The 18,305-nt window shown below is 40.8% G+C and overlaps 1 protein-coding gene and 1 long non-coding RNA gene across 4 annotated transcripts in view; one reads left to right on the forward strand and one right to left on the reverse strand.

Annotated features, from left to right (window-relative positions):
• Positions 1-17,996, reverse strand: PPP1R17 (protein phosphatase 1 regulatory subunit 17). 3 transcript variants are annotated; one of them, XM_040690328.2, is made up of 6 exons: positions 17,933-17,996; positions 15,002-15,077; positions 11,353-11,463; positions 9,482-9,634; positions 8,123-8,284; positions 1-1,451 (listed from the first exon to the last, which is right to left on the reverse strand). In XM_040690328.2, the coding sequence occupies exons 3-6, from the start codon at positions 11,432-11,434 to the stop codon at positions 1,372-1,374; spliced, it is 477 nt and encodes a 158-aa protein (XP_040546262.1). In that variant the 5' UTR covers positions 11,435-11,463; positions 15,002-15,077; positions 17,933-17,996; the 3' UTR covers positions 1-1,371. The 3 variants fall into 3 exon arrangements, with proteins under 3 accessions (XP_040546262.1, XP_040546283.1, XP_418851.3); XM_040690349.2 differs by lacking the exon at positions 15,002-15,077 and having other exon boundaries at positions 11,353-11,455; XM_418851.8 differs by lacking the exon at positions 15,002-15,077.
• The window catches only part of LOC112531728, a 25,185-nt gene continuing 16,217 nt past the window's right edge, over positions 9,338-18,305 (forward strand). The window contains exons 1-4 of the long non-coding RNA XR_006938610.1: positions 9,338-10,032; positions 10,163-12,496; positions 13,767-13,861; positions 15,687-15,763. This is a non-coding gene — a long non-coding RNA (uncharacterized LOC112531728). The remainder of the gene's footprint in view (positions 10,033-10,162; positions 12,497-13,766; positions 13,862-15,686; positions 15,764-18,305) is intronic.

The following is an 18,305-nucleotide window of genomic DNA, read 5'->3' on the forward strand; positions in this document are numbered from 1 at the left end:
TATGCTTTAATATACCATATTTTATTATAAGCTTGTTGGTTACATCTTGAAGCTGAACATCTGTGAATGGGATGAAAGATGCTGGGTCAGTCACTGTGGCAAATGAAGTCCAGACTAGTGTGCTCCTCAGCTGCCTGCCTATGGGTGTTAAACAGATAACTGGATGCAGTCTACCAGCCTAGGTAATCTCTAATTTGTGTGCCGAGGTCCCTAAGGGCCCACTGGTGTTGCTGCTCCATCTAGTGTACAGAGCTATTAAGGTAAGCACAAAGCTATCCAGCCCTATGTATTTTGTATAATATTCTACAAGTACCCATCTCTGTACAAATGTTGAAGTGTGTAGCTGGCCATGAAAATATTTATTGGTTTAATCATTTAATTAAATTATTTTTTAATAGTATGATGCTGTTTCATCTTGCATTACGTATATGACGTAGAGTAATGCTATTTCTTTTACTTAGTCTGCAATATCTTGTTGTGATTTTTAATCCTTACAGCCCCTCCTAGAACTGAGCTGAAAAACCTCATATGTTAACAGAAAAAAAAATGATGAGTAAAAGGATCAGCTTTCCAACTAATTTGGCTTTCAGCAATCCAGGAATAAAACCTTTGAGAAAAAAAAGAAATCAATAGCCTACACCACTGTAATGGGCAAATGTTGCCCCTCCCAAAAGTTTCTCTTCTGAAAGTTCTATCATCAGTTCTGTTTGATGTGCCAGTGCCGACAGCCCATAGCTGTAAGCTTTTCTATGACAGTAAATCTACCCTTTTCTCCTCCCAAACACCAGTCATGAACAGATACAGATCCAAGAGGTGTTTGCTTTGCATTTCAGGAACACTGATCACATCAATCCTGCGTGTGGAAATTTTTGCTGTGATCAGCATTATTCCAGTAAAGGAAAGCTAGATGAACGAGGTGAGATGTCAGAAGAAAAATGCAATTTGAATCATTAGTTGATATTTGACTACCTTGTGATATCTAGTGATATCTATCATGTATTTACTGACACCCTGTTATCTAGTGCCAGCTTCCCCAGATTGGTGGGGCCTTTGTGTCAACTCTTAGCACCACACTACAAGGTACTAGATACAGTCTCAGGTGGATCTCTTGAAGACAAAAATCCTGGGAAGCTGCTTTAGTAAACCAAGAGAATCCTTCCAGCCCCACAAGTACGTGAATTTTCTGTCATCTCCTGTAATGCTTGCTGGGATTTCATGAGATGCAGAGAAGCACTTGAAGATAAATTAAATTCAAGTGCATGCTTGAAAAATTATTATTTATAAAAATGAAAGGACTTCTTTTTCTATGTGCTGCCACTTTGAATGACCCAGAATTATTTACATTGCAATATTGGAAATACCACTGTAATCTTAACTGGGGATTGTGTCTCCATCCTTTTCTTCATCTTCCATTATTGCCGTTTGCTTTTCTTCTGTAAGCAGCTTTGTGCCTTAAAAACGGGGGGGGGGGGGGGGGGGGGGGGGGGGGGGAGGGGGAGAGACAGAGAGAGAGAAAAGTAATTGATTTAAAATACCACTTTCTCATAATATATCAGGATAGGAAAATTTTTTTCTATCTGCTCTAATTTTTTTGATCCTAAAGTAGTTTTTCTAACATCTTGGGAGTTGCTCCTCATTTATTTTTGGGACGTCCTTCTACTCATGAACTAGAATTGGATCACCATGTTTCTGGCTAAAATTAACAAGTACTCTTAAATTAGCATATTTCTGCTACCTGTGAGGAGAGACACTGAAGATTCATCTGGTAACCTGTTTTTTAAAAGGGCTTGGGAAGCTAAAAAACAACAAAAAAAGAAAGATCTTGCAAGATGAAATAAATACTATAAACTAATTATTCTCACTGAGTCAGTCTATGTGAACATGTGTATACATGCTTGATTTCTCTATGTATTTAACAATATTAGTTTTTGCAAATACAGATGCTACAAGAGGCAAATAGAATACCCATGTGTCAAGCACCACCCCCATTGAAGCTATAGGGGATCAATAAATTGCAGAAGCAGCAGAATTAAGATTGGTGTTAAAACGGACTCAGGTATGTTACTAAGGACTTTGTGCCAGTATTTAAATTAGTGAGGCCTGAGATTTGAATATGCTTTGAAGACTATTCACCCTGTAATATGAGGACAAAAATAAGACTTCATCACTATCGTGAAAGCACTGATGAAAAATATGACATAAAACTGAAAGAAAGTTTGATTTCACAGTTAAGAGCACAACATGGGGATTCTATAAACCAGATTCATTAGAAATACATATGCTACGTATTTTTCCACATGTATTTCTTTCCTCCTAAGTTTTTCTTGATTTTATAGAAAGGTTATGGATCATACCTTCCACAAATCTCTCATATATCTCCTTTCTTTCTTTCTCTCTCATACTTGAAACGATAAGACCTTGAGACTTTTATATGATACAATGATGTCCCAGTTACTGTAGCTGCTCTCGTTATTAGAGATTAAATTAATAAAGCAAAGAGGGGACAAGGAGAATGCATTAGAAAATATTCTTGATCCCTGTTTTAACACTTTGTGTTGTTTTTGCCCGTTTCCATTTAAAAGCAAGCAACCTGTAAGATATAGTTTATGGCCATCTTCTTTGGTGTAGAGGTCAGCGCAGTCTAAAAACAGGATGAGGGTAACCATTGAGTAGAAACCAACAAAATCTCTCCATTATTCAGACTCCTCGTGTTTGCTTTTAGTCTGCACTAACCAGCTGAGCTGTTCAGTCAAACCAACTGGTTTTGCTTCTTTCTGCATTGAAAGCATTCTGAACAGAGAAGGCTTTCAGCCTTCATAAGGTCTGAAAATAGAGCAATACCACACAGGAAGATTTTCTTCAACTTTGAAGTTTTTTCAAGAGGTGATGAATGAATGAAAATATTAACCTATACTGGTCTTCATTTTAAGTAACCTTCTGCTTCATTTATATGTGATTCTTGTGAACTAGATGGTTTCTCCAGGACCATGAGATAAACTGAAAGGTAAGCATGAATATTATTTGGAAACACAATGGACTTCATTTGTTGAAGTAACAGTAGAGTAATCACCACTGTTAATAGCAAATAATTATGCTATGTTACAGAGATGGATGAAAATGTTCCCCACCTTGACTTCTATTCATTATAGAAAATTCAGACAAATGCAAACCTTTTTTTCTATTTTCTTTTTTTTTTTCTGCATAAAGTATTTGAACTGTGAAAGCACAACTTAAATGCTCTTAAAATATGAAGTTAGAATGGATCATTTAATGAGAGTTAACCTATCGTTAGGGTAAACTCAGGAACAAGAGATCAGGAATGTAGGATAAATGAAGCTGCCATGTGCTTGATGATCACATCCTCTCTCACTCTTATTTGAATACCTCCAGGTAACCTGCTTTAGCAGGGGGGTTGGACTAGATAAATACCAGAGGTCCTTTCCAACCCTTTCCTTCCCCTAAAATTCTGTGATTCTGTGAATTACAAAGTGATTAAGCAAAAGTGTGTTGAATTCTGATGGCATGATTATGTCTTTCTAGAGCAGATGCTAGACACAGCTGGAAGGTAGCAGCCAACCAGAAGCCCTCAGCTCTCAGCTGGACATACAGCAACACCACACCAGATGCTTACCATGATCAATAGCAAGATGATGCATCATTATCAGTGAGTCATTCTGGTGACCGATGAACTCCAAAGGTTGCCAGTAATGTTCAGGACTAAAACACTAGACGAGTATGTAGCCTTGAGTTGCAGTTTACTAACTTTCTAGAACATGGATCACCAGCCATTTCAAGAAAAACGACACGCATTTAAAATCAGACTTGTAACATGAAACAGTGGAAGGGGAATACAAATGGGATGTCTTAAATAAAATTATTTCTCTAACACTGGGAAAAGATTTTGTGGGGTTTGACATAATGCCGTTTATCGCTTGTGGAGAGAGTGTGCTTAACATAGTTTGCAAATTCCAAGTTTGAAAGTGTAAGTAAAATTGGAAATTTGGGAACATTTGTAAATCAGTCTTTCTCTGTTTACCATTTAAGTAAATCAGTTAGCCTCCCAGTCTCTGTTTTCCAAGCTGTGCATATTATGAAATGCAGCTCATCCCGCACATCAGTTTTAAGGATTGGTAGGTTGTTCTGTTAATATCTGCCAAGAGACTTGACAAAATAACGTAGCATAGAAATTATGTGCAGTCATGTTTGCCTGAGAGAACTTGCAACTACCTGCAATTTTTAGCTAGAGACTAGGAACAAAAAGGCTCACAGAGACATGAGAACTTCTCTTAGGAAGCTCAGACATAGGCAAAAAATGTTGGCTGTCTAAGCCAACCATTTGCCAGTCATATCCACTGCACAGAAAAGGGGCTATTCTTTTTCTGCAGTACGCTGAGATTTTCACTGAGCAGGTGAGTTAATATCCTAAAGAAGCTACCTTAACTAGTTTTGTAGGGGATAGGAGAGAACTAAGAGTTTGAAACTGGTTTTACTAGTTATCTCTGATCTGATTAAGAAACAGTAGGCAGCCACATTTCAGGAACCACACTGCTATATTTACACATTCTTGCTGAAACACACAGGCCTGATGATCTCACAAACACTTCAGTTAAGTGAATACACTGGCAGATGAGGATGGCAGTAAAGAATGCTCCAGAGTGGAGAGCTGGCCTTGGATTGGAAAGCCAAGGCATAGACTGGTTGAAGGAGAGCCAGTGGAGATCTCTGTTCCAGGCTCAGCTGTACACACAGGTCACAACACAGTTTCTGCCACTTCACTGGGAGGCTGAAGCCTGAGTACATTTAGAAGTAGGGGAGGATTTTTTGATGCCTTGGCTTAGACATTTAGGGTGTCTCAGGCACTGATTTCCTCACTACTTCAGACAACAGGGAGATAGGGGTTTCTTCAGGCAACAATGCAGACATCCTCATTCAGCAGCCACCTTTCTATAACTGCATTTCCTAATTGTACTGGACGTTTGCAAGGCGTGAAACCAGTTCTACTTCACATGTGGATCACGTTATCCAGTAGATACATTATTTTTGTCACTGCCTATGTCCTGTTTGGCTTGCTTTATTTGCAAGGGTCTCTGGTCACCCAAGAGAGAAAAAGAAAGTACTAGAGCACTTGTGACCAAGTGGCCAAAATCAAAAGGGACAACAGCTCCCCTTTCAATGCATGTTCATGACAAAGATATTTGTGTGGACAGCTGCTTAAAAAGATAATTAATGTTACTGTGACTACAAACAATTGAGTGGAGTTTTTCATATTGCTTATGATATAACTGAAAGAGGGAAGCTTGGAAGGAACAAGAATGGGAGATGTAAGAAATAAGTGGAACAACTCAGTCACGGTTCACAACAGATACGTGTGGTACTGTGTGTGCTGCTCACTGCTGCAATGGCAGGAGAATGGGGGACAGAAAGGCCCTTCTATATTTATTTAGCACATGTAGCTATGCTGGGGCTTCTCAGGTCTCCAAGTCTATAATTCAGATGCTATTTTGCACTGCCATTCCACAAAAGCTCAGCTTGTTTATTCTCTGTCTGCTACCTGATGGGATAACCCTGAAAGTAAACAAGCAGTAAATACTGGACCAGCCTTCAGCCACAATGAGTCACTTATTCACAACAGGACATGAAGTTGCCACCAGCAACTTTCAACCAGCAGAACTGTGTATTTTGGTATATATATTGAAGAAAAAATGTACATCCTAAGAGCAGAGACGGAATTGAATTCACACAGGCTGTTTTGCCCTGGAGAGGAGCAGAAGTCTGCCAGAGGGAGTCAACCATTAGAAAACAGACACATAGAGCAGGATCTGGAAGGACAAGTTGTCAGCAGGGACAGGAAGCATCTGGAAGGCTGCTTTGAATTCATGGTGAGTGCTGGACAGTGTATTGGACAGTGTATTCACCAGCAGACAAGGAGGTGTAATTGGAAGTGTAACTGAAAACCTTAAAAAATGCATTATTTTCTGTCATTCCCCCGTGGTAAAAGAACACATTTTGAAATTTGCCACACATTTGAAAGTTACTGCATTTGTTCTCTTTCTTTTTTTATTGTGTTCTTCCCTTTTGAGTTTTGTGATTACTAAACCATTTGAGGACTACAACACATTTCTGTTACAACAGAAATGTACTGACTTTTTTTTCTATGAGAATTTTTAAAGAGGAAGTCTTCATGGGAGGCAAGAGGTGAATAAGATTAAAATGATTCTTATTTTTCCCTTAAATGCCTACCTGAGTTAATTAAGTCTAGGCTACAAATAAGAAATAATAAGTGACTAGATGCTAACCATAGTATCATTGAGATGTGTCAAGGAAATAATTTACACTTGCTGCATCCCCTTAGCTAGCAGTTACTTTCAAACCAAAACAAGAATCATTTGCAGTTGGGCTCAGAAGTTTTATGATAGATCTCTCGTAATTTCCCTCAGCAATGATTGGACCATTGACTCACTTGCAGCATGCTGCTTTAATGATGCAAGCCATTCAAGTGCTTAAGTTCAATGTGCCAGGACCTAGTATTTGCCAGGCTTGCTGCCATGATCACAGTCCTGCAAACTTAGTCATATTCCTTTCTAGGGAGCCCCATAATGATTACTGTAAGATGGTTAAATTAAAAAAATACATATTGCATGTTTGAATCAGTTGTGAAGGATCAGACCCCTCCTATGAAAAAAAAGCTGAGGGAACTGGTCTTGTTTAGACTGGAAAAAAGAAGGCTCCAGAGAGACCTCATTGTGGTCTTCCAACACTTGAAGGAAGCATTATAAACAGGAGGGGGAACGGCTGTTTACAAAGGTGGATAAGACAAAAGTGATAGGACAAGGGAGAATGGTTTTAAACTGAGACAGGGGAGGTTTAAGTTAGATATTAGGAGGAAGTTTTTCACACAGGTGGTGAAGCACTGGAACAGGTTGCCCAAGGAGGTTGTGGATGCCCCATCCCTGGAGGCATTCAAGGCCAGGCTGGATGTGGCTCTGGGCAGCCTGGTCTGGTGGTTGGTGACCCTGCACATAGCAGGGGGGTTGAAACTAGATGATCATTGTGGTCCTTTTCAACCCAGGCCATTCTATGATTCTATGATTCTAGATTCACAAGGAAAGGAGATGTCTACAAATGAAGGCACTTAATGTTACTGCTGAAGCCATTTGCAGACCTTATATTTTTTATCTGTGCAGAAAATTCCATGAGTACCTAAAACGCAGGTGCTTGATGTACTTGGCTGTTGCTTAGTCACTCAGGGCCAAAACAGCTGTCTCAAGACCTCTTCATCTAGCTAGTATGCCTCACTGTTGCAGCAGTGCCAACCCACAGCAGACCTTGTTTCATACTAGAGTTTCCTAAGGGAACTCAATTTTTCAAGTTTCAACACTAGTTTTGAAACTGAGGTTTGTTTGTTTGCTTTTTCCTTCATTTGTTCATCCATTCATTTTTTTTGCTCCATCCTGTGGTTAAGAAATAGCTGGTGTATAGCATACAAACTTGCATGTTTCTTGTACCCATGGTTAGTAGCAGTAATTGACACTCCACAGTGCTTTACATATTGAAAGACCTTCAGAAACACTGATGAACTGAGGCTTCTCTGTGATAGAAAAACGTGGGAAACTCGACAAACAAAGGGTCTTAAGGCCAAAACATGGATGGCTGAATCCATATGCTCATTGAACAAATTAGCTGCTGCGCTGTGTATTGTGCCAGAAGCACAGAACTGTCTTTAAGGTGCAGTTAACTACAAGTTTACAGCCTGGTTTCCTCATTGTAGATTCAAATTAACAGGAGGTTCATCAGAATAGCTTTGCTCCAGGATATTCGAGGCAATGTGAGTTATATGACCTTACAATTTGCATGTGCTGTAGTTTGAAAAGGAGGGCAGTGGCTGAGTTTTCACAAAAAACAGGATAGCCTTTACATGAGTTAATCAAGTGATATCGTGTCTCCTCTCACTCCCCCTTCAGGTCTATATAGCATGAGTAGTGGGTACAGAAAAGTGTTTCAGTGAACCACCCCAATTATTGGATATCTTGACCATATAGGTCCAGTTCAGCAAATGCTGCTGAGTACATTGGGCAGAATAACCTCTTTTCAGCCTAGGAACAACTTCAGCTAAGTTTCTTACCTATTATCAAAGGTGGGATGTGTATTGCAGGCGTATCTTTTCTCCTGGGCTTTTTCTGCTCCAGTTCAGTGATTTGAGAGCCTTGACTCACTCTCTCTCTCTGTGGCTTCTCTGAGATACCATACCTTTTCAGCAGATTATCAGAAAAGTCTGAAAGTATGCCTGCAGGCAAGGATTAAAGAAAATGTCACTTCAGATTTGTTTACACTGAAGAAATCTGCACCTGTATGACTTTCCCAATGACTACTAATACTACTATGCACTTTCCCAATGAGTGTATATTCTGCTCAGCATCCTGTACAATCTTTTCTGGCTTTGCAACAATACACATTTCCCTCAAGTCACTTACATCCCGTAGAGTATATGCAGCAGTGGTCTGAGGCTAGTGGTCTCTGGCTGTATGCCACGGGCTAAATTGTAGCCCATCAGTAATCATGGTGAAAATGAGTGGGATCTTCTATTTCCAGAAACGTAGATATATTATCAAAGTGGTTTAATCATATGGATGTTTAATCTTCTTCTTGTGAGCTATATGGCTACTCAGAAATTATCTATTTAAACTAGTGAAATGCTATAATTCTTCATACAGTGACTACTTGGGATACAAAATGAAGCTTTCCAGTTCTGAGAGATTTCCTAAAAAAGAATTATTGAAAAGCAGATACACACGAAAGCTGAAGAGCCAGGGGTGATGAGTTCAAACTCTAAATTACAAATACTGGAAAACCCCAATGCTTGTTTTTCACTTGGTAAGTGTGATGGAGGCACACAGGAGACCGTGCAGATGGCTAGTGGTTAACTCCTATGTATGTAGCATGGGAAGAAGTCAGTGCACTTGATACAAGAGCCCAACTCAGTCCCCAGGGAGCATACAAGGAGTGTGTGTCAGCAGAGAAATGAGATAATCATTTATTCCCCCTTCTGATCTTGGAAAATCACCTTGTTTCAGTGTCAGTCTGCTCCTCACTCTTCCCTTCCCCAGGCTGGTGGCATTCAGCTCTTGACCAGCACCATAGGGCATCATACAAGGAGTTCCTTTGTCACTGTGGTGGTTTCTGGCTTTCCTAAACACCCAGCCTTTGCCAGAATCCCTGCATGCACAAGGACGCTGTGATTTCCAGGAGGAGCAGGCCGCAGCCGGCCTGCGTGCCTCTCCAGCTTCCTCCCAGAGTTCCTCCCTGGGCAGGAAGAGCTACAGGGCACAAACTGGATCCTCCCCATTCCCCTGCCTTACTGGGAGCACATGGCATGGAGCTGTGTTCCTGTCTGCTTCCACAGGGATGTAAGTAGGTCTGTGGACCTTTGCCCAACTTCAGTCCACTCTTATGGAGTGAGATAACAAAGAGATGTACTGCTTACCTGTTAGGGGTGGTGGGGTGTGTATAGCTGGCGTGTCTTTTCTCCTTGGCTTTTTTTGCTCCTGTTCAGCGTTTTGGGAAGGCTGGATAGTTTTACCTTTTCTTGGTTTCTTTTTGAGATCACAGCTCTTAATCAGCTGTTCTGAAAGATCTTCTGCACGACAGAAAAAAGAGAAAAGATGAGTAGAAAGTGAAGCAGAGGGGAAATAATAAAACAGATGGTGAAAAGAAAAGCTTTAATAATACAGCTTTCATCCAGGAAGACTGAAATGACTGTGGAGAAAGAACTCCTAAATATGAAGTCAGTACAAGAGGCCTCTGTGCCATACTATGTGGGAGCTGAGTGACTTTGGTGGTCCTGCTTTGTAGGTGGTAGGCATAAAGCAGGGGGGGAAGCTGTGGGCAGCGGTGTGCTACACGGCTGAGGAAAGCTGCACCATCATGCAGAGGGCCATCGTTGTCCCGCTCAGCTCTAACTGTGGGGCTGTTTCTTCAAGAGTTACAAGGGCACTTCTGTGAGGGAAAGATTTATCTGTGTGAGGTCAGTCGGAGGTACTAGCAAACAAAGCCGGCATATTCTTCCTTTCAGGAGCTGGCTTTGTTTCCGGAGCCACGGAGCAGTCGGTATTCACTTTTGATTTACATAACATTACACTGGATTTTTGGATTTCTCTTAAAACAGGGCTTGTCTTTAATGAGCCAGACGGTGGGCATGGATTTTTTGCAAGGATCTGCATTTCTGGGTGCTCATGCAAGCTGAAAAAGTTAAGTATAGCCTGTCATTAGCATCGTTATGCAAACCAGAGCTTTGATTTCTCAAATGTTTCTTGCTTGGCTTCAGCGTGGTCCCCCAGCCCTGTGGACAGTCTCCCGAATAACCATCCTGGAAGACGCAGACTATTTTTTCAGCCCTTCGAGACTTCCTGAATGGTATTAATGAGCTCATTTTACCTCCTACTGCCTCCATTTCCCATCTGTGCAGGGGGGCTCGTTCTGTACTTATTTAAATAAGAAATGTTGTGGAACAATTATGTTGAGTACACCAGCAATTGTAGAAGTGGTGCCTTTGGCTAGAAGCTTTGTGGCAGAGAGACAGGACAAGGACACCTTCCTTGCAGGGCAGACCAAGAAAGTTTAAAAATTCTGCTGGCCTAACACTTTTTTTTTGACAAACACCTGAAATTGTATTATTTTCTTATTGCCGTTGCAAGGCTAAAAAATGAGCAAATAGTTTTTGGTTTCTGGGCTTCTGAATCTGTATGATGATTTTGCCAGGCTACAGTGAAGTAATAGCATTTGAAACTGAGGCAAAGATCATGAATATACAAAAAGCACATCTATCAAGTGTGAAGTCTGGTATATGGGTATATGGTGGAGCAAAGAAATCTCTGGTACTGTCAGTGCAAAAGTTAACAAGTGACATAGGTTCAGAGAGGAAACAAACTGAAAATGAAGAAGAAAATGTACTTAGCCCACTCCATTAGAGGAAAAGGGGGGTATTTAAAATCTGTTACTTAAATTGCATGTAGAGTACATATTTAGGAAAGATCCAGCTATACGGCTTCAGTTTATTGTTGTACAAATGAAGAAAGTGCTCTATTTTTCTACCAGAGAAAAGAACAGTGAGTTTTTCATTTTTCCTCATTAATTAACTTTGTTCTAGAGGTTCAGCTAATATTTATATGCAAGAAAGAAAAGCACTCTTTGCCTTTCCATCTGGCATCAGAAATGTCAGCAGAAGGTGTAATCTATCGGGTTTCACGAGGACTCGGTTCTACTGCTGGAGGGGAAAAACAGCAACTGGACAGGACCTAATGATGTGTAGACAACACCTCTCCGATTTCTGCAATGACATCATCTAATAACACTTACCTAAATGGTTGCAGTGTGAATCTCGCTTGTCCAGTCTGTCTTCTGGGATATCGAGTGGCTGAACACATTCTGTTGACATCATTGAAATGGGTTTTTTCTCCCCCTTTGAAACTACAGCACCAAAAAAAAAAAAAAAAAAAAAAAAAAAAAAAAAAAAAAAAGGAAAGCAGCAGCATGACATAAAACAGACATGTTGGTGTTATGTATCCACTTGCAAGCCAGATTGGTGGGAGCTCTTGTCTTCCAGCTGCTTTCTGTCATACAGTCTGCTGACCTGATTTTGCCCAAGCATGCTAAGAGATGCATATATTCACAGTCTTTGTATGTGCTATTCCACTTTTCCACCTTCATTGCTGTATGTGGCCCACAGAAGTACAGAAAATATGTTGGCTCTACAGAAGGATATTGACTTTAATCATTCAGAAAGTGCTATCACATACAGAAAGTAAATGCTTGGAAATAGAATATTTTCTGATTTTCTTCCATGTTATATTCTCAACTGTAAACTAATTGTCATAATTGGTGTTTACTATGCAATCTAACTTTAATTATGAATGCTGAAGAGTTATTTTTACAATTTCAATTCCTCTAAAAGATACTCCCAAGGACCCAGATGTGAGAACTGACTCTGGAAGTCAGCCAGCATCCACAGGCTCTGGAGCCAGCATGAAGAATGCATCCTCATGGCCTTGGTAGGAGCAGTGGGGACTCATGTCATAAGGCTGCTTAAGTGCCCGTGGTCTATAGATCTCTGTGGATTGCTATTTTCTTCTTAAAGGTTTTTTATCCCCTCTTATGCAGAAGTGTAGAAGGCCCCGTAGTCCAGCTTCCTACCTGAGAATCCCCAGCATTCCCCACTGATATGAAGCTTTGATGCTTTGAAACTACCAGATGTGAGTTTCCTGCTCACAAACTCTGTTCTCTGGAATAATAGCAGTCTGACTTCCTTGTAGGGAAAAGGAAAGCAGTGAGGAAGAGAATCAGCAAGAGACTGCATCAACAGTAGAAGAAATTGGGAAAAAATGGAGGAAAGGAGAGGGAGGTGAAGAAGAAAAAATAAATAACAGAGAAAGGTGACAGAAAATGCAATCAGAGAAAACCAGGAAGGAGGAGGACAGGATGAGAGAACAGGAGACTGTACTGGGTGAGTATATTTTGATCTTGCTGCAGGCCAGGATACTACCTATAATATTTCTCTGAAAATTGCAGTTTGTCAGCGAGAAAGTGAACATTAGGGCAGTTAACCTCACTTCTATGACTAAACTTGCATCTATATTAAGAACAATTAAACCTCAAGGAAAATCTAGTAACATAAATATTTGCCAAACAAAATATGAAAGGTCGCAATCATATCATGCAATGAGCTAGTCCTTCAGGGAATGGAAAAACACGTCCTAAACTCCAGTGACTTCAAAGTAAATGCAACCATATTAAATTACAGTAATAAATGTCAGGAACATTGACTCATAATGTACTTAGGGAATTAACTACCATACCCTTCAGTATTTAAAATTCACAGAAATTTGTAAAATTCGATGCATTTGTAAATACCTTACTCAATCAGGCCTGGACTGGGGGTTCAACCACTGAAGATCTGGCCCAGTCCAGCATCAGGTCTGTACTAAAGGGTTATACCGCCTGGAAACTTTGTTGGCCTTTAACAAAAATAAATAAAATAAAACCTTTCACTTAGGAAGACCCTTCATAAAGAAATCTTTGAATGCATCTTAGCATGGTATAGTTGCTCTATTTATTGACTGTATAAATAATCTGTAGCTAAGGCTTAAGACATAACAGCCAACGTTTCATTTAAAACATAAACATATTATCTGGCCATATGAAAGGTCACACTACATTTTGAGATTTGAGGGAGAAACTGTTTATTTCTTCAGTGCCATTTGATTTTATAGGACTTGATTAGGTTATGCTGGCTTTTGGCTAAATATTATGACTGTGTTGGTAATGTTCTTTCCTGAAGATAGTCCTATTTAGAAAGTTTTCAGTAAAATTAAAGATAACATTTCAGACTGTGGACTTTTTAAAACAGGTCTTGAGTGAAAAAATGTGGAGATACATAGTAAGATGTACTTGTAAGATTAGTAATAACTTAGACTGGCTAGCAATGCTTTATAAAATCTAATTAAGTTTGCTTTGATTTCTCTAAGTTGTTTCATTGAATTGCTTCACCTCAGGAAAATCAAGTTTGTAAAGAGACTTCACCTAGGATTGTTGTATGTAAATATAAGACTACCTTGTTAATTTTTTCTTAATTTCATAGTTGGAAAAATACTGTTTTAAAATAAATCTTTTAGATCTGTCTTTATATTTTCAGTCACATATGACAAGCCCACAGCAACTGTAGTGCTTTAAAACATGGCTTTACGGGCTAACTTCTGACCCCTTTTATTTTGAAGTTCTCCCCACAGAAAGCTTTGCCTTGCTCACAAATATGCTTCCACACTGCACACTGTTATAAAAGAACACAAAGAAAGAATGATCAGAATGCGTGGTGAGTTTTGGTGTCTTGGGTCTATATATGTTGCATACAATGTACGAATTGGTGAGTGATGCTATTTCCTGTTGCTGTGCATTACATACAGGTCTTTCATTCAAAAAAGGAGGTGATGTATGTGAGGATTGTAATGGTGCTTTCCCAAACCACTAAAATCAATTCAAGACACTAAAGGAACAGATTCCCCAGTAATGTTTCATGTGGAAGGAAGACTACTACAGTGACTGCATGAAGTCATTAGTATGCCTTTACAAATGGAAGCACATTCTCAGATCTTAGTGTGTTAAGTGCTACCAGCCTTCATGCTAACAGTTTGCACTCTTCTGCAGTCAGTCACCTTTGTAGGTAATGCCTGCCTTTTACACATGGTAGGCTGTGATTTTTTTCTCACACTCTATTGTATCTCTCAACATAATGAGCCACATTTATCCTTGGTGCAGCTTTAATGCTTGCCGTGAAGCTCTAAATCACACAGCAGGAGACACTGTCTAAAATGGATATAGATTTTTCCATGTGAGTTAGAATTCAATAGTCACTTAGCCCGAGACTACATTCTGTACAACACAGCCAGGCTATACTACCCTCCTGCAGAAAAGCGTGCTCTGAAAAGGAGTCACCTGTACTCTCTTACTTTAGGGAAACGACAGTAGAGATTATTTAAATGCTTCGGTAAAGGCTGAGAAAGAGTTCTGTTTTTTTGCTATGTAACATTTCTCCTTGTAAAAACATTTGGGAATAAATAGGGTGGGCTCAACTTAGAGAGAGAGAAAAGAGCAAGGAATAACACGGTGAGATGAGAAGTGTTGATATGACTGCAAGCTATTTCAGCGTTGTGTGGATTATTTGTCAGGCTGGTCACTGCCATATAACAGGACTCCAACATGCACTCTTGTGAGAGATGAAGATTCAAATGGAAAACGTCTGAAATTTTCTCTTCCTAAATTGCACCTTTGTAATGAAGTAGCTTACAGCAAACATTCTGAATTTATTAATTAATTTACTTTTTCAGAAGTCTTTGTAGAGTGCCCTGGTGTGGCTATACAGAGGAAGGAGATGTACAGCTCCTACCACTCACTAACATAGTCTTAAAGCACACATACACACACATACATGCAAATTATAGGATTCCTTTCTTTCCCTAAATTATGGGGCTTCATCAGAAAGTCCACCAGTGCATTTAATTCAAGGGTTCCATTAAATATAAATATTTTGCCTAGAGATGGACAAAGAGACCAGGTTTTTTTTTTTACTGTTTTGGTGTACAGTTGGTTTGATGTAGGAATACTTATCTCAAGTGATCAGGATGGAGCTCAATGAAAACTCAGCAAAGATAATACTAATAGAGTCTACCAAAACAATTCAAATCTTTTGAGGTCCTTTGATCATGTGACATTCAAGCCATCTTGAAATGAAATCTCATGAGAAAAGTCTCCCTTATAAGACAGGAAACAAAAGCTGTGAGAATAAATATGAAGAGCTGGACTTTTCTCATTTGATCCTGACCCAGGTACAGAAGTAGCTTTGCTTAGACTAAAGTTCCTCTGCATTTCTGGCCTACTTCTAGTATCTGAAAGTTTGTAGGTGCTAGGCTGCTACATGGAATTATAAACATGTTGATTTGGATCTAAACTCAAGTTACATTACAATTCTCAAAGAAGTCATTGATAGATGACTGTAATCACCCATGAAGTGGAGAGTTGTCTGACCTGCAATTCTTATCTAAGTTTACAGGGGCTAACTGGCCATAGATATCAGGACTCTCCACCATTAAGGACATCACTTGCTATGTACACAAGTAATCTCCTTTTATTATTTTCCTTAGAATTTGTGAACTGGCCCTTTGTAAAGTTTCCATAAACTCTGCTTTTGAGGACCTCAGTAAACCATCTACTGCTGTCTGTAAGTATAAAGATTTTTAATATTTACTTATTATTTGGTCAGAAGAATGTTTTGTTTCCACAACTGGCAAAAACCTCCAAGAAAAAACATGTACTAGTTTGCAGGCCATGCCTAATTATTAAAGACACACTTGGCATGTTGACTTGGATACTACCTAAATGAAAGTACTCTTAAGAGCATTCGTTTGTTAGTTGGCAGTTGGCAATCTGAATTTAATTGATAATTGATAACATGATAATGTTGCCACTGAAGTCTGTATGACACAAGGTACCTATCTCTTCCTGGACCTAGAGCACGTTTCTGCCATGAGCAACATGGTACAGGTCTTGGGGCAGTCCGACAGCCAAAATGCGAGGCTGTGTACTCCTGTCAAAAGGATGAGGGAAGTAGTGTCTCACTCTTTGTTTTTCTTCTCATGACATTTGTTGTGAGAGAAGTGAAAAGCCAAAACAGAGTTCCTGGGCTGCCTGGTGTGAATTAGCCCCTTGCCATGCCCTTGCTTGAGTTGGCTTCAAAGGCCAGGGTGCTACTGGAAGGAGACCTCAGCAGCAGAAATGTAGACACTGGGGGCCTTAGGGTGAGATGGCAAGCGCACATGCTTGTCTGCATCCCTGCATGCAAGGGCCTGGCCTTGCTAGCATCCAACAGATGGAAATGGAAACAAGTGGGACTATTTCACAGTGCGAGATAAGAGCCAGAAGCTGGACTGCAGCAATGAATGCTCTGGATCTGTTCTTTGCTACACTGCGTAGACAGCCGCTCAGGCACTGGCATTTCCCTCTGACACCAGAGTATCTCCTCCCACCATGCACACCCTTATGCTCTCCAGACAGGTTTTGAATCTTTTTGTTTTCATTCCTTTGCCCCTCTTAGTCCGGTTTCATTGTACCCATGAGCAAGGAGGGATGGTCAAGCTCCCAGCACCCTCACCAGCTCTTCTTTTCTTTCAGTAAACTTGTGTGGGAGGGAAAAAAAGACTCATCATGCTTCTGTTGCATGTCTTCTGCAGGCTCCTACAGTGTCAGTAGGCACCTTGTCATTGACAAGTATGTAAAGAGAGACTAAGATACCCCCGTCTGGGTCAGGGCATCTTGAACCCACCTTCCAGTCACAGAGCTCATCTGAAACATGCTCAAGGGGCACAGGGAACAGCACTGTGCCTGCGTGTGTTTGGCTCCTCCAGCTCGTGCTCAGCAGAAAGCCTTGGCTTCTCTACAGGCTTCTCTATCCGCACCCATTCTCTGGTCCTCTACAACTACTTCCCAGGCACATCTAGTAAGCAAGATAAGGCAACTCATCTACTGCTGTTGGAAAAGAAAATAGATGCCCTAAAAATAGAAAGTATGGGTGTTCCTGCCTTGAACTCCAAACTTTTCCATTACAAGTTTTGCTGTATTTTTAACATTACCCTATTGAGGTGATGTCTTCCTGGGCACAGAGAACAGCTTCATGCTACTTCTCCTTCAATTATTTGAGGACTAGGCTGCTCTCTCCAGATATTCTTGTTAGATTAGTCTGGTTTTTGTTTTCTAAAGCATGCTTAAAACTTCTTAGGAAACACTTTGTTATTTGAAAGCCTGATGCTGGTATATCCCTCCACTGAAATCTTTGCTACTAATAATTGCACGAATGCAGAGATCCCTCAGACTTGTCTGGAAGCAGGTTTTTGTGCACTTCTAGTGGCCAACCTGGACTGAAGACTGACTCCCACTACCTCCCATAAACTTGTAGAAAACTAATCCCAACGGTTAAACTTTGAAAAACATACAAGATACTTTTGCACAGGTTCTCGCTGCAAAGTTTTTCTCTTTTGAGAAAATAAATAATGCAAAACCTTCTTAATTATTTCCTCATTGTGCAAACCAACCCTCACATGTGCCAACCCTTTGCAGTGGCATGCAGAGTTACAGTCCCAGCTCCTTGCAAAGTGTCCACCCCAGTATAAAAGTTAGTTGAAGCTGTTTTCTCTCACATCTTCCCTCCCCAAGAATCCATCCCCCACGTTCCAGTCCCAACATGGCATCACCCTGTATGGGAGCATCCCCAGCAAGCTTCCCATTGGGATAGGGATGGGTGACATGGGATTTGCCTTGCTGAAGGAGAGAGAGGAAAAAAAGAGAAGAGCAAAGCAAGAGGTGACAGAGGCAGGAGGGAGGCTGCAGTACTCACGGAGCTGTGGCAGACAGATTGCGATTCAGCGTTGGGGCTGTCTGGACTTCCAATGTCCCGAGCTGGGTTATGCGAGCACTGCTACTCCCTTATCAAGGGAGCAGTGGGAGCGGTTGCTATGGCAATGTCGGGATCAGGAGTCCTCTGGGAGGCTGGGACTCAGCATCCCCGCTCCCCTGCACCCAGTGGATGTTGGTGGGGGATGCCGGCAGCGCCTCAAGGAGAAGGCATCTCTCTGGCCAGACGCTCGGGGCAGTGGGAGGGCTGTGGAGGATTCAGAGTGCAGTGAAGGGAGCCAAAAGGCGAGCCGCAGCCACTGTGTTGAGAGACGCGAGGGGAATGGCGAGGGGAGGGAGCGAGGCTGCTGCCTTTT

This window comes from Gallus gallus, chromosome 2 (assembly GCF_016699485.2).
Source record: "Gallus gallus isolate bGalGal1 chromosome 2, bGalGal1.mat.broiler.GRCg7b, whole genome shotgun sequence".
Taxonomy (NCBI): domain Eukaryota; kingdom Metazoa; phylum Chordata; class Aves; order Galliformes; family Phasianidae; genus Gallus; species Gallus gallus.